Source organism: Strigops habroptila, chromosome 2 (genome assembly GCF_004027225.2).
Source record: "Strigops habroptila isolate Jane chromosome 2, bStrHab1.2.pri, whole genome shotgun sequence".
Lineage (NCBI taxonomy): Eukaryota > Metazoa > Chordata > Aves > Psittaciformes > Psittacidae > Strigops > Strigops habroptila.
The window spans coordinates 1,035,944-1,050,172 of NC_044278.2; the positions used below are offsets into that span (position 1 = coordinate 1,035,944).

The 14,229-nt window shown below is 38.3% G+C and overlaps 1 protein-coding gene across 20 annotated transcripts in view; it reads left to right on the plus strand.

The window, feature by feature from the left end:
- ROBO2 (roundabout guidance receptor 2) overlaps positions 1 to 14,229 on the plus strand; it is a 1,090,001-nt gene that overhangs the window by 941,928 nt on the left and 133,844 nt on the right. For all 20 annotated transcript variants that reach the window (XM_030471548.1, XM_030471544.1, XM_030471547.1 and 17 more), the window contains 3 exons: positions 1,666 to 1,823; positions 3,462 to 3,582; positions 13,882 to 14,020. In XM_030471548.1, coding sequence (XP_030327408.1) covers positions 1,666 to 1,823; positions 3,462 to 3,582; positions 13,882 to 14,020 — 418 coding nt within the window. The remainder of the gene's footprint in view (positions 1 to 1,665; positions 1,824 to 3,461; positions 3,583 to 13,881; positions 14,021 to 14,229) is intronic.

Consider the following 14,229-nt stretch of genomic DNA (forward strand, 5'->3'; position numbering starts at 1 on the left):
AGCCCATGATCTCCAGCATACTGTTTCAGTGTTGTTCATTGCATGTTATTTCTTTCATCTTGAAGCTCTATAATTCAATTTCTATCCATTTGATTATTGCGAAATAAAAGTGTATGAGTAATTCATATTAATCAGAAATATTTTGGGGTTGAGTCTTTTGTTATCTGTTGGCAAAAATGTATCAATTGGGTGTATCACCTAAGAAGTCTAGGGGTTCTTACCAGAGCTACATTTGTTGCCAATTGTGTCCTGTCACTTTTATTTTATACTTCAAGAGCAATCAATCTTTTTTTCGTGTGTTAGAAAAGGAATTAACTTCCAATTAATTCCCTCCTTCCTCTGGGATCTACCTGTGTATCCCAAAATGGGGAACAATAAAAGTTACTTCATATGTCATTTTGAGTGCTGCATATATACAGCCCTCTCACCTCAGCCCATTCAGAAACCAATTCTTGTATGCATTAATCATATTTTCTTCTGGCTTATTAGAGTAGAGAAAAATATTCAGTTCCAAATGTTAAAATGAGGCACATTTTATTAACATTGAAAGCAGTAAATTATCTCTGCTTATGAAATGAGACTGAGCAATTTCTGATGAACTCTTCTTGACTTGCCCCCTTCACTAGGATACAGTGTTTTCTAATTTCTCAGAGGGCCCCCGTTCCATTAAGGGCAAGAACTGTTTTAAAGCTGTAATGAAAGCCATACGTAGCTGAAATTCAAGGAGGAGAAATGCCCTAAATTCTATTTCAGTAGCTCATCTAGAGCTATTTTCAGTTTTATGTTTATAAGAATCTCAATTAACCTAGAGACTAGGACATGCATGGAAGAATGACGATGAAGTGGATATTATTTTAACACACAGAAGCCAGCTAGCTGGACCTAATCCTTCTTATAGAAGCCTGATTTACATAAGAATCTGTCCTGTGTTGCCTAATTTAGTTCTTAAACAGCTTGGTGATTTAAATGCTCTTTTCTTGCAATTTCTTGGTGCAGCACTGGTCGAAGTTGCAGAAATACTGAAACTAAAAAAAAAAAAAAAAACAAACCCAAAAAGAAGAAATAAATATGCTGGAAGTACAGCACCATCAGCTTGATTTCTTTGACGTCTTTTAGAACTGGTGATCTCTTCGGCATGCATTTGGTGATAACAATAATAACAGTAATAAGAACAGTACCTTTCATCAAGGTGTAACTCCACAGTTCAGCATCAGTTGTCTCACTTCTTTACCTAGCTTATGCTGAGTTGGAAATCTGGGCAAGCCAGATATTCAGCATGTTGTTTTCTGTTGTGAAAAGAGCTCAACATGAGACCTGCAATGCTAGTTTTTCAAGTCTGGGATGTGACCCTGTCAAGGTTGAAAAGAGTAATGGGTGTTACAGGTCTTTCTAATTTAAATGCAGAGAAGTGTTCTTATCTGGAGAAAAAACAAGGGAAAAAAAAAACATGTATGTGAAATCTGCTTCCAGTGGACAAAAGGTCATTCCTCACCAACTTCTTTTATGACATCCGTTACAGTAAATACAGGATGCAAAGTCATCACCTAATAATGGTTGAGGCTTGTTTGTTTAGTATTATGTTTACTTGCATGTGTTTTTTCCCCCCACTTGCAATGACATCACTTCTAGTAATTTTTTTCTTCTTTCCCTCATTTATTGCATCAGTGCTACGGGATGACTTCCGCCAAAACCCTACCGATGTTGTGGTGGCAGCTGGAGAGCCTGCCATATTGGAGTGCCAGCCACCTCGTGGACACCCTGAGCCTACAATCTACTGGAAGAAAGATAAAGTCCGCATTGATGACAGAGAAGAGCGCATCAGTGTGCGTACAACTTGGGTGCTTGCCTGCAGGGCCTGCATTGAAGCACCGCAGCTGAGTGCAGCAGAACTTTATAGTTTTATAGTCGTTAGTCTTTGCAGTTTGCCTCTCCAAGCTTTCCAAATGAGGGGGAAGGTTGTTCGTTTCTTCTAGTTTGGGTCTCCACCCTGAACTTCTTGAGGCCTGATTTGTATAATCAGTGTAAAGGAGGTCCATTAGAGCCGTAGATTTGGTCATGTAAAGTGTTCTGTTAGATGGGGGACTCAGTGGATGTCTTTGATCTATTTGGCCTTACCTTTTCTAGATCTCAGTTCATTGAAATGACATCTTCGTTCAGTGAAATGAGAGTATCAGACCTTATAACAGAGAGGTGTTTTAAAGATAAAATCAATATCAATCATATCTGTGATGTACACAAATACTCTGTGGGAACAATCAACAGCTTAGTATGCTATAGGTAATGTATTTAGTGTAGTAATTGGGATGTGTATTCTAAATGAAGGCTAAAGTTGTACTCTAAAGAATGATTGCTCCTGAATAAGAATAAATATTGAGTAAATGGGTAACAGTGGTTGAATTCTGTGACAGTTCATTCCACGTACTGAATGAAAAAGGATCCAGCAGAAATACCTAACTTATCAAATGCTTAGAAATTATGTCATGGTTTATGCAAGAAAATTGACTAAATTAAGGGTGTGGGGATATATTTTATTCCTAGTTTTGAAATGCTAATACTATTAATATTAATTTTAAAAAGTTTTGTGTTGTATGTAATGGTATGTAACTCATTCAATGCTGACCTTATTCAATGTGGAAGTACTGTTGGGAAGCTTGTTTGTTGCTTTAGATGCCTGAGGAAGTATTTCAAGCTAAACACTCCAAGTAGTTGCTATTTGTGAGCCAGGCTGTCTCTGCTAGGGCCTACTCAAGAGTAGAGAAAGGAAGAGTGGCAGGGAACTGGTTATTACTCCTGGACTCTTGTTTCTTTGGCTGTATTCCTAGCTTATTGTGAAGTACCCCACTAATTTTTGACACTGTCTGTGACTTCACAAGCTGCAAATGTAGTAGTTTATTTCTTTCAGGTACCTTGCTCTTTCACTCTGTAAACACCCTTTGTAGCCAGGAAAATGTTAAGTCTTCTGGGAGACAGGTGAATTCTCAGTTTGGGCTAGGTTCAGTCTGTTTGCATCAAGGAAAAGAAAAAATCTGTTTTAATCAGTGAACAAAGAAACTGCTCAGACACCAGTAAAAAAAAAAAAGAACTAAAAAAACCTAAGTAAAATTGCCTTTCCCTTGAGGGAGATGTCAAGAGTGCTTTGCATATCATCATGCACAAATTATAAGCACTCTGCATTGCCATAGAGGAAGAAATGTAATCTTTGAAATGTAAAGCATTTAATGAAAACTGAAGAAAAAACTGAAATGCAGTTGAAACCAGTCAGTTGGATAAAATGTCTTCTATAACAGCGTAAAAATATTTAAGTATATAGGACTATAATTTTAAAGCAATACATATATTTACAAGCAAAACTTTTAAACACCTTAGTCTTAGCCTTTAGAACTTACTGCCTGAGAAGGCAACATTTTGATGGTATCTTTTGTTTATCTGAAGTTAAAAATACATTCCTTGTTTTGAAACAGATACGTGGTGGGAAGCTGATGATCTCCAACACAAGAAAAAGTGATGCCGGCATGTACACTTGTGTTGGCACAAACATTGTGGGGGAGCGAGACAGCGATCCAGCAGAGCTGACTGTCTTTGGTAAATCAACTCAAGCTTTTGTTTCCTTTTCACTACAAATGACATAGGCTTAATTGACCTAGGTGACTCATCAAAACAGGAGGCGAAACAAGGTTAACAAAACGCAATAGTACTGTTTCAGATGCATTTCACAGTTTCTGCAGCAGACCGGGTTTCAAAGGCTACAGTTTGTAATTATGGAGCTGTGATGGCTCAACATTTTCTTTCTAAGCACATGGTTTCAGTCTAATTGGAGGTCCTTGGTGATATGCATATACTCAGAGACGGTAGTGCAGAACACAATGCTCTCCCTCACAAAATGTAATTAAGCTACTTCTAATACGGTTGACAAATGCCTGCTTGCCAGAGATTTGGACCAGCATTGCCTATTTAAGCAATTCCTTACTGCTGTGGGTTTATGAATTCAAACCTTTGTAAGAGAGCATAAAAGAGCTCAATTGATCAGTAAAAAATCATTGGAGAAAACCCCTAGATCAACTTTTTTGAATTTATAGAGATACTTCTGTCATTTGTTTCTTTTTAAAGGGCATGAAACAGCTTTTCATCCTGCAAGCCAGGGCATCATTTAGGATTTTGGTGCTGCTGAATGACTCAAAATAGAATAGGTTTCCTGTGTGAAAGAACTTCCAAACTTGATGGGCAAGGCAAGAAGTTGTTAGGAACATTTGCTCTATGGTTAGGGTCTACAGCAAGAATAGAGTAATACTGGACCTAGAGCTGGATCCATCCTGCCAACAACTGGGAAAGAAGCAAGCCTTCTTTCCTGCTGTGATGCATCATGCAGTCATGACATTTCTATTTACCATTAGCTGTGGGTTTGCAGGAATTAGTCAAGAGGTCTTGAGCAAACAGAAGAAAATCAATATGGAAAAAACCCCTCAAAGCTAAAGAAAACCCATCCAGGGATACAAAAGAGAGAGAGAAAGTATTAATGTTCCCTCCTGGTACAAGCTTTTTGATATCCTTGATACAATACTAAAATTCCAAACAAGACTGCTTGTAATCCTAGTAAGACTTTTCATAGAAATCCTAAGGTCCTTTCTGAAGCACATGCTCCTGATTTTTTTCCTTTGTGCCTAATATGGTGCACTGAAAAACCCAGGCGCATATTGCTGTCTGTGTTTGCATTAATGTGCAATTCAACATTTGTTTGTCCACTTGAAAAAAAAAAAGGGGGGGATTCAAAAGGGCATAGATAAGTTTCTGCTAGACAAGATCTGTGAGTGACTGAAGATTTGCTGCTTTCCAGCATTACAAGGCTGTAAAAGCTTCCATTCCACTTAGTTTGTTGTGGATTCATGGAAGCGTAAGACTTTTAAAGGCAGAACTAGTATACCTTGCAAAAAAAAACAACACAGAAAGGATCTCTGTCAAATTATTATGTCCTTTGCAGCCCATCTGTTGAAGATGTGCCTTTTTACAAATGTAAAAGAGACATGGCATATCTTCTTCATCAGTTTAAGTACTGATAATCTCTGGTAATACTCCTTATGGATAGCAAGCAGATTGCAGTCCTAAACTATAAAGCCTTAAGAAATGCTTAAGAAAATAATTTGCTGAAAAGCATTGAACTGTAGGAATAAAAACTGAAATATACATGTAATTTCATATCCTGCAGAGCTACAAAAAGTATTAGATTTGTCTTGATATGTAAAATAATACATAGCCAATTACAATGTTTTGATTTTTTTTTTTTTACAGGATTTAATCATAGCAATCAACTCTTAAAATACAATCTAAACCTAATTTGTGAATAGTGAACAAAATCAGCAATAAATGAAATTAGGTATTTTAATTCTTCATAATTGTGTTAGACTACTTGAAGAAAATTGTATTTTAAATTCTTTTCCTATCTGGGTATCTTCCTATCTAAAATTCTTCTTCAACCTAGGTATTGCCTTCCTATCTTGCTTTTTGCTGTACAACTATAGCATGCAGAAGGGAGGCACTCAGGTCATGATCTGCTGTTTGACAAGCCAATTTGACTATCCTGTGCCCATTTCCTGTGGCCAAGTTCCATGCTGGTGTACTGGGCTCACTGTATAGATGTGTAGAGGTTAGCCCTGGTCTGCTCTGTATGATAGGAGGTGGCTTGGCTTTGCCTTCCACCAGCAGAACAATTCCTGGGCTCCAGGCAGCAGCTAGTGGGTGAGTGGGTGCATGCCTAGTGCACTGGAGAGCATTATCCATGATGTTTCCAGGAAGCAATGTATCTACTGGACAGTCCAGTCAGTCTCAGCATAGACAATAAATCCAGCAACTCTGGGAAACATCAGATTAACTGTGCATATTCAGATTGACTTCACTGAACACTGGCAAAGCTACAGGTCATCTGTTAAGTCCAGCACCTTCCTCTAAGATGACTCACAGGTTTGACGAACATGGGAATAGTGCAAACATTGAGAAAAATATGCTAAAAATATCAGAATACTTATATATTATTCATGTGCCCAATTTTAACTGTTTTGAACATATTTGAAAATGGGCTTTATAGTTAAAATAAAGATCTCTTAGCTGAGAGACTTAGAGAATGCAATAAAGTGGCTGGCAAGCCTACAGCTGGTGCTGATTCTGGAGAGGAATGTGTATGAATTAGCTGATTATTGTCTCTATTCCTTTTCCAAATAACAACCCCCCAAACCCTTTCCATAGTGTGAAGGAGGCCTTAGTAAACACACTACTTTTCCTACTCTGTAGGAAAAGGAACTGTTTCATACTAGTTTTCCAACCTTTCCAGGAATCAGCCAGTTGTTACTTTTGACTTTGCAAGTTTTTCTGTAATAGCTGAAGTTAATTTCTGCATGTGATTTGTGACAGATCTCTGGCTTCCTGTACAGTAAATTTAGCTTGAGGCACTGCCTCTGGAAAAACTGAGTCAGTGTGATGGTAACTGGTGGCCCAAGGGGAATGGCATGGAAGCCTAGCCTAAAAGATTACACCTTTTCTGAGTTTAAAAACAATAAAATACATGGGCAATAAGAAACTACCTTGGAAAGAATTAGGAGGAAAAAATGAAAGTTTCCCAAGTGCAGAATGTAGCCGCTTGACTGGGTACCCATTCAATAACCTTTGCTAAGAGATAGTTGTGGATAATACATGTAAAACTTTCACAAACCAAGTAATTATGTTTGTCAACCCCATCTGCAGAAGAAACCTAGTTTTCAACATTTAGTCACTGCTAACAGCCCACTTTTAGTGTCAGCGCAGATTGTGTTTCTTTTGTTCCCAAGTCCTGTTTCTGCCTCCAGTAGAAAATTGCCAAACTTTCACAGTAAAATATCACAAACAAAACTGATTATATAAGCAGTGATTCCAGAAATTATGCTGGTGTTTTGAATAGTGGCAATGATGCCTTCCATTATGTCAGTCTTTGCTTTCAAGCACTAGTGCTAAGTGCTAGTTTTTGCGTTTATGAGACGCCAAGGTGTAATCGTGGATTAAAGCAAGAAGAGAGGGTCTGGTGCAGTCTAAGTTGGCCTCTAAAAGAAGTTAATAACTAATCTGTCTATCCTAACATTCACAAAAAGAGGTAGCATGGTACTCTATGGATGCACTATTGTAAAGGTCAAATTCAGATATGTAAGTGACACATATTAGGCTGCTTCACTTGTGTTTGGGCATAGAGCCTTTGGCTGAAAAGAATTAAAGCAAGATGCCAACCAGAAACAGTTTCATTCCAATTTGTAAGAAAGCTTTTTTCCTAAATACAAAATATAGAGCCAAACATTAAATAAAGAATTACTGTTGAAGTTAACCTTTTATCATTTTGTCATACTACTGCACCATTCTCAGCTAAGTTTTCAAGTTGTTTTAACTATTTCAGACTCTTGTTTTTTCCCTTTGAAGTTAAAATTGTATGTTTGAAGAGAATGTACAAAGGTATATCTTGTATATTGATTCTGAAGCTCAGTGAAATCAATGAAAGCCTTAATATACCAGCTTCAAGAGGCTGGCATCAAGCAGTGCAAAAAGTTATATTTAGAAGAGCCTCAAAGAATATAAAGCATAACTGGGACAGTACAAAAATGTCCTAAAAGATATGTCAATGCAGACATATTGAAGATTGTTTTGGCTTAATCTTTGATTTCAACTTTGGTGCCTGAACCTTTTTTCAGTTAATAAGGTCCTGGGGGATCAAGGAGTTTTGTCTGATGCTTGAAGAAGTATTTGTGTTTGATGTTCTCTAGGCATTGTCAGGCTGAAAGAGATACCATAGTTCCAGGAAGAGTATGCCAGGATGACATGATGTTAGATGAAAAAAAATCCGAAAATCTCTTAAGGAAGGCATTGTGCCATATTTTACTTTCCTGAGCTCTGACTACAGGAAAGGCCAAATCAGAGAGTCTTGTCCCATCACGTGGTTACATGGAATATCTACCAAAACTGGGTATACGTTCACAGTTCAAGACAGAGAAATTGGCAGTGTGTATTTTGTCCTTCAGAGCGAAGCTCCTCCTGTTTTTCTTCCAATGCTTGCATTTTTTGGTTGTAGTGTACTTGTGGCAGTTTGCAAAAAGCCAGTTTGATTTGCAGTTGTCGTGGTTTGACCTCAGCCAGCAGCTGAGCACCAGCCTCCTGATCACTATCCTCCTAGTGGGATGAGGGAGAGAATCAGAAGATAAAAGTGAGAAAACTCATGGGTTGAGATACAGACAGTTTAATAGGTAAATCAAAAGATGTGCATGCAATTAAAGCAACCCAAGGAATTCATTCACCACTTCCCATCAGCAGGCGGGGGTTCAGCCATCTCCGGGAAAGCAGGGCTACATCATGTGTAATGGTTACTTGGGAAACCAAACAGCATAACTGTGAATGTTCCCCTCTTCTTTCTTCCTCCAGCTCTATATGCTGAGCACGACACCATATGGTCTGGGGCATCCCTTTGGTCAGTTGGGATCAGCTGTCCTGGCCACGTCCCCTCTCAATTCCTTGTGCACCCCCAGACTACTCACTGGTGGGGTGGGGTGGGGAGCAGAAAAGGCCTTGGCTCTGTGCAAGTGTTGTTCAGCAGTAACTGAAACATCCCAGTGTTATCAACACTGTTTTCAGCACAAATCCAAAACATACCCCCATACTAGCTACTATGGAGAAAATTAACTCTACCCCAGCCAAAACCAGCACAGCAGTATTTGTTATCTACAGGTGCTGACGAGTTGTAAAAGGATTTGGTCTCCAAAATCCATATGTAATACTCAGTAAAACCTGAAATTAACACAGTTATAGATGTATATGAAAGGAGGAAAACACTAACAATTGATAAAAATCATTCTACTTTGTTTGCATGTGCCTCTTCACAGTGTTCCATGCCTTCACTGTGCAATCTCATCACACCTTGGGTACTGCTTAAAGTGTAGAAGTTTGCAATGTCTACAGGAGTGCTAATTTCTCAAATGAAGAATGGTGAAGTGCCTAAAAAGAGGCAGTAGAAGAATGTCTTTAAATATAAAACCATCTGCTTTTGCAATTGTATTTTCATTTATTTGGCCGACATAGGTAAATTCAGTGTGATCCTTATATCCTGTCTTCTTCCACATCTTCATTTTTGGCGGAAAGCTTTACTTTATCCAGACCATGTTTTAGTTTATGAAATATCTAAGCTATTGACAGCATTCTGAAATGTACTTCCAGCCATCTAGTGTTTCTTTTTTACCCTTTACGTTAGAACACTATGTGAAAAAAAACTTTTATTTTTAACTATTTGCAATTAAATCCCTCCCCAAAGCCTTTTACTTTGTGTTTTAATATTTCTTTCTAGAACACAAAAACATTTAAAAAACCCCGATGCCTTCTCTCCAGCAAAGACAGAGAAAACAGTTCTAAATCAGATTGAGCCTCCACATTATGGGGACCATCAAATCCTTTACTCTAGCAGTTGCCTCAGCAGAGAAAATATATTAAGGATCATTCTAATTAGATTGAGGTCCCATATATGGCTGTCTGACTTTTTGAGAAACAGAGAAAGGGCAATAATACATCTGAAGGTCATCTGAGTCTCTCTAATAGACTCTGTTACTCAGACCAATTGTTAAATAGAGGAAAAATTGAGTTCTGGGGTTAACTTGTGTCAGCACCCAAAGCAAGGAAAGGATTTTCTTGTGTTTCTGGTTAGGATCGGTTCTGTAGGTTTTCTTGCAGTGCAGATCTCAAGCACTGCAACAGATTGTAGGTGTGTGTCCAGATTGCATTAACAATCCCGTTTTATAACTGCAAGCAAAGTTTATTCTGAAGTTATAAAGGTCACCCTAGTAATGGAACGACTGGTTGACATGACATATAACCATGACCTATTTTATAGTTCTCTTCAAAGATTTTTAATATTCATCAGAGAAAAGTCTGGGAAGTAGGTACTTTATTTACTCAGTGAAAGCTTATAAAATAGCTATATTAAATTTTTTATATATATCTATGATTTTAATTTATTGCCCTTTCTTCTTGTTTGTCGAATATATTGTGTTCTGAATGCTGTTGACAGAGTAACAATGTTTAATTATACCACAAGGCTTTATTTATGGGCAAACCATTTCAAAGGAGAGAAAATACAAATAATTTTTCTCAAGTTTAGCTCTGAAACTAAATTTGATCTGGCTGTGTGAAGAAACCTTCTTTATTTAGCATGCTTGGGCAAGCAGTGCTCTGTCTCCTGAGAGATTAACATTGTAAGCAAGTTATGCAGGTGACTCAAATCCAGTTAATCTCACATAAAGAATGTTAATTGCATTGGCAATCGCATTCACTCTGATCACTTTATAGCTGTATAATTAGCTATTGGACATATTCACAGGGTTGTCTGAGTGATACAAATCCAGGAAACAACATGAGAGAGAACTCATTCTTTCCTGATTCATCCTGTACAAAATGCAGAGATGATGGGAAAATGGAAAGAACAGTTATTGATATTTGCATGTCCTTGCCAGCTGGGATCTGTACTTACATAGCTATTTATTTTCTAGCAATTTCTTAACTGGTTTGGGAAATACACAGTTTGAGAAGCGTGTGTGTATACTCCTTATACATCAAATCCTTGATGTGGAATCAAGTGATTTACCTAATGACCTTTGGGCCATTTCCTGTCTTATCAGCTGGGTTCTCTTCAAAATGTGATAGAAATGTATTTTCTCATCTCCTCTATAGAAGGATTTACAGCCACAAGTAGCAATTTCATAAACATGCATACATTAGTTTCTTAGCTGTTTAAAGGCAGCTTTTATAAACATGGTTTAAAATCATTTTTGTATGCAGACCAAGCCAACATACAGGCACATGCAGAGTTATTTAAATTCAATGTGGATGAACCAGGGTCTCTAAATCACCTATGAGGATACTGATCTGGATCTAAATTTCTTGGTGTAGGATGATCTCTTGAAAAACAAATACCAAAATGTAGAGTGTGTTGTATATGAACTCAGAGCAGGGGTTGGTCTGAGCTCTTCTTAGGAGAGAAGTTGACAATAAGATACTGTTGCAAACTTACAGAAAGTTTCATTAAGATACTCCATTCTAGATCCACATAATTACAGACAGGCCAAATGCATTGCTTAGCATTAAGGGTAACAACTAATGCTTTTGTTACTTTGTCCAGTTTTAATAAGTTTGTCAAACTAAAAGGCTTTATCCAAAATATTCCATGCTGGATTTGAAAACAATTTAATTTTTTTTTAGATTACCAAAATAATTATTTTCTAAGAATGTTAAAGTTCCTGCAGTTTGGAGGCAAAAGGGGTAATTGGAGGGAAGTGGAGGAGGATTTGAAGGAGAGGAATGGAGGACGTTTTTTGTCCTGAGAAATGCAGGTCCTTCATATTGAATAGCTGGTACCTAAAATTTGATGGGAAATGGCTACACTATGCCAGAGATGCAATTTTTTTTTTTTTTTTTTGCTTGTCCAAAGAATTTTCACTAAATTTAGCCAAATGTGCCCCTACCTAAACAAAGAATAAATCATCAATTCATACATCAGAGAGACAAGGTAGAATGCAGGTCTGAACTTCATTTTCCTGCAACCTCACTGCACTCCTGCTGCTGTCACTCTCTTGAGATGATGCTTGGTTACTTCAACTAATTTTTGTTGGGTTAATGTTGTGGAAAGCAATATTCTGGGCTAGGAGCAGACAAATCAGGAATAAGGAAGCAGTCATCAGCTCGAAAGATCTGGCACAGGCAGTGGCTGGAATGAAGAGGGGCTTGAGGCACTGGTACAGGCTGGCAAAGACACATAGGTGAGGGCAGGAGCAAACCTAGATGGAGCTGGGGAAGGGTCAGGAAAGTACATACACGGAAGAACACTCAGGACAAGGAGCTGTAGTGAAGGTTATATATGGCTCGTACACAGACTTGAAACAGGGAATAAAGACAGACTCCAAGGTGCAGAGAGAGAGACTAGAACTGAATTTACTTGCCCAAACACTAATGGAACCTGCAGGTCCTGAGCAGGACTAGGAATAGAACAATAGCAATGGCTTGGGAGAACTGGGCAGAAGAATCTCTGCCCGTTAGACATGTTTTTATCTCTAGCATCTGGAAAAGTGCTATAGATTCTTGAGCATGTCTGTTCTACTGACAAAATATGTTTTTGTGGCCAATAGGTCCCTCTGCTCATATCATGGAATTCCTGTGTGATGCTGTCACTCATTTACATAATTATTAACAGGTGGTTTTGTGTTCCTTATTTTCTGACTTAATATTCTGATTTGTACAAGTGATAAACATTTTAGTGGCTGTAACTGAATTAAAAATTAATGCTAACTTTCACCCCCCCCCCCAAAAAAAAAGGCAGTTTTGTGTTTCAGGTTGAGCATCAAAATTTAGGAGATATTTTTTCCCTTGCTTTCTTAGCTCTCCATTGCAGCTCAGAGAGGAGCTATGAAAATAAGAGAATTGTTTATAAAGCATTAAGATGGGTGCAGTGGAGGTCATGAGGAAATTAATAATTCTGCCTTTGAAGTGAAGTTTGAGTAGTATGACAGAAGGCCACCCACTAAATGGAACAACTATAACAAAATATTAAACACCTGCTTATTAAATGAATACCAGCAATCTAAAGATGTTTGGGGAAAAAATAGTGTGCGATCATATAATTGTAGCCAGTCCCGTAAGGCATAAATAGAAAGGGAGTGATTAAAGGGCACACAGACAGCCTTTTAGTTCTGGCACTGAGGTGCTGTGTGCTTAATTTTGCAATGTTATTAATGTTCTTTTAATGTTGGTATTATTATTATTGTTGTTATTATTATTATTATGTGTATAATAAACATGTACAGCCAACCCATAAACTCAGCTCTGTAGTTATCAAGACAAACTGCCTGAGTCAGTATCTGTTACCGTTTGCATCTGTGTGAATTTTGAATAAGTTTCTCAGTGACATCATACCCTTCAACTTGCTGAGGATGAAATGTGAAACGCAGTGTATAACCAGTTTTAAATATCTTTATGATAAAGCCCTGTCTTGAAATACTGTTTCATATAAACCCAATGTTACAATGGTTTAACTAGCATAAATAATTTATGACAGTAAAAGTGTTGTATAGCTAGGAGAGGACAGAACAAAATTTATGCAATCCAAAGGCAACTTGGAAACTAACCCCAGTGGCATCCTATCAAATGAAATTACCGGTAGTTTGAGTTTGTACCAGTATAACTGAGATCAGATTGTGGCTCAGCATCTGGATTTTAAGCAGGCCTGTACAACATTATGATGATTAATAATATTTGTAGCTGTGCAGGCTAACATAACAAGAGTAAACAGAACTTATTATTCAGATCTTAATTTAGTTTTCCATGGTGAAGTTAGTGATGGGGATCAGGGAAGCTCTGACCTCTGTAGAATAGTCCACAATTGGCTGAGATTCATAACACAGTTTATGTTTTCCTCTGAAGCATCAAGATATTGATTATTGCCAAAGGCAGGATATCCCCATTGGCAGCTCATACATTGCTAGGGCAGGCAGGAGCTTTTAGATCACGCTCTATGTACGCAGGAGTGCAGAGCCAAAACATTCACGGTGAAGGGCACGGCATTGGAGACCTCTCCCCTTACGTGGCATATGGGTAGTCAGTGCTAGCACAGGCTTCCTTCTGCTGGCACTCAGCTCCCACGTGAGGGCCAGATGCAACAGCCCCTGGCTCTCCAGCCTGGAGTTTTCCAGGTTCTTTATGCACATCATCAGTTCCACTTGTCTGAATTTGTGGAGCTCAGCCTCCTTTCTTTATTCTGTGAATTGGTAAACAGAAAGATGCTGAAAAGTCGAAAGTGTTCATTTCAACCCTCTGACTCACTAAGGAATTTTAATGTCTCTTTTCAAGAACGGCCCACATTTCTCAGGCGACCAATTAACCAAGTGGTGCTGGAGGAGGAGGCTGTGGATTTCCGGTGCCAGGTGCAGGGGGATCCTACACCCACAGTCCGGTGGAAGAAAGATGATGCAGACTTACCGAGAGGAAGGTGAGACCAACATTCATGTTCCCCACACTTTCAAATTCCAACTGTTGAGTAATGCTGGAATCACTCCCTACTACTTATAGTTTGTTATTTGACCTTATGGCCAAGATTTATTTCCCATAAAGTGGTCTTTGGCACTACAAAACCTGTTCCAGAGCCAGCTAAGCAGGGAAACCCAATCTTGGTTGAGTTGTCCAGATAATGGATTCCTG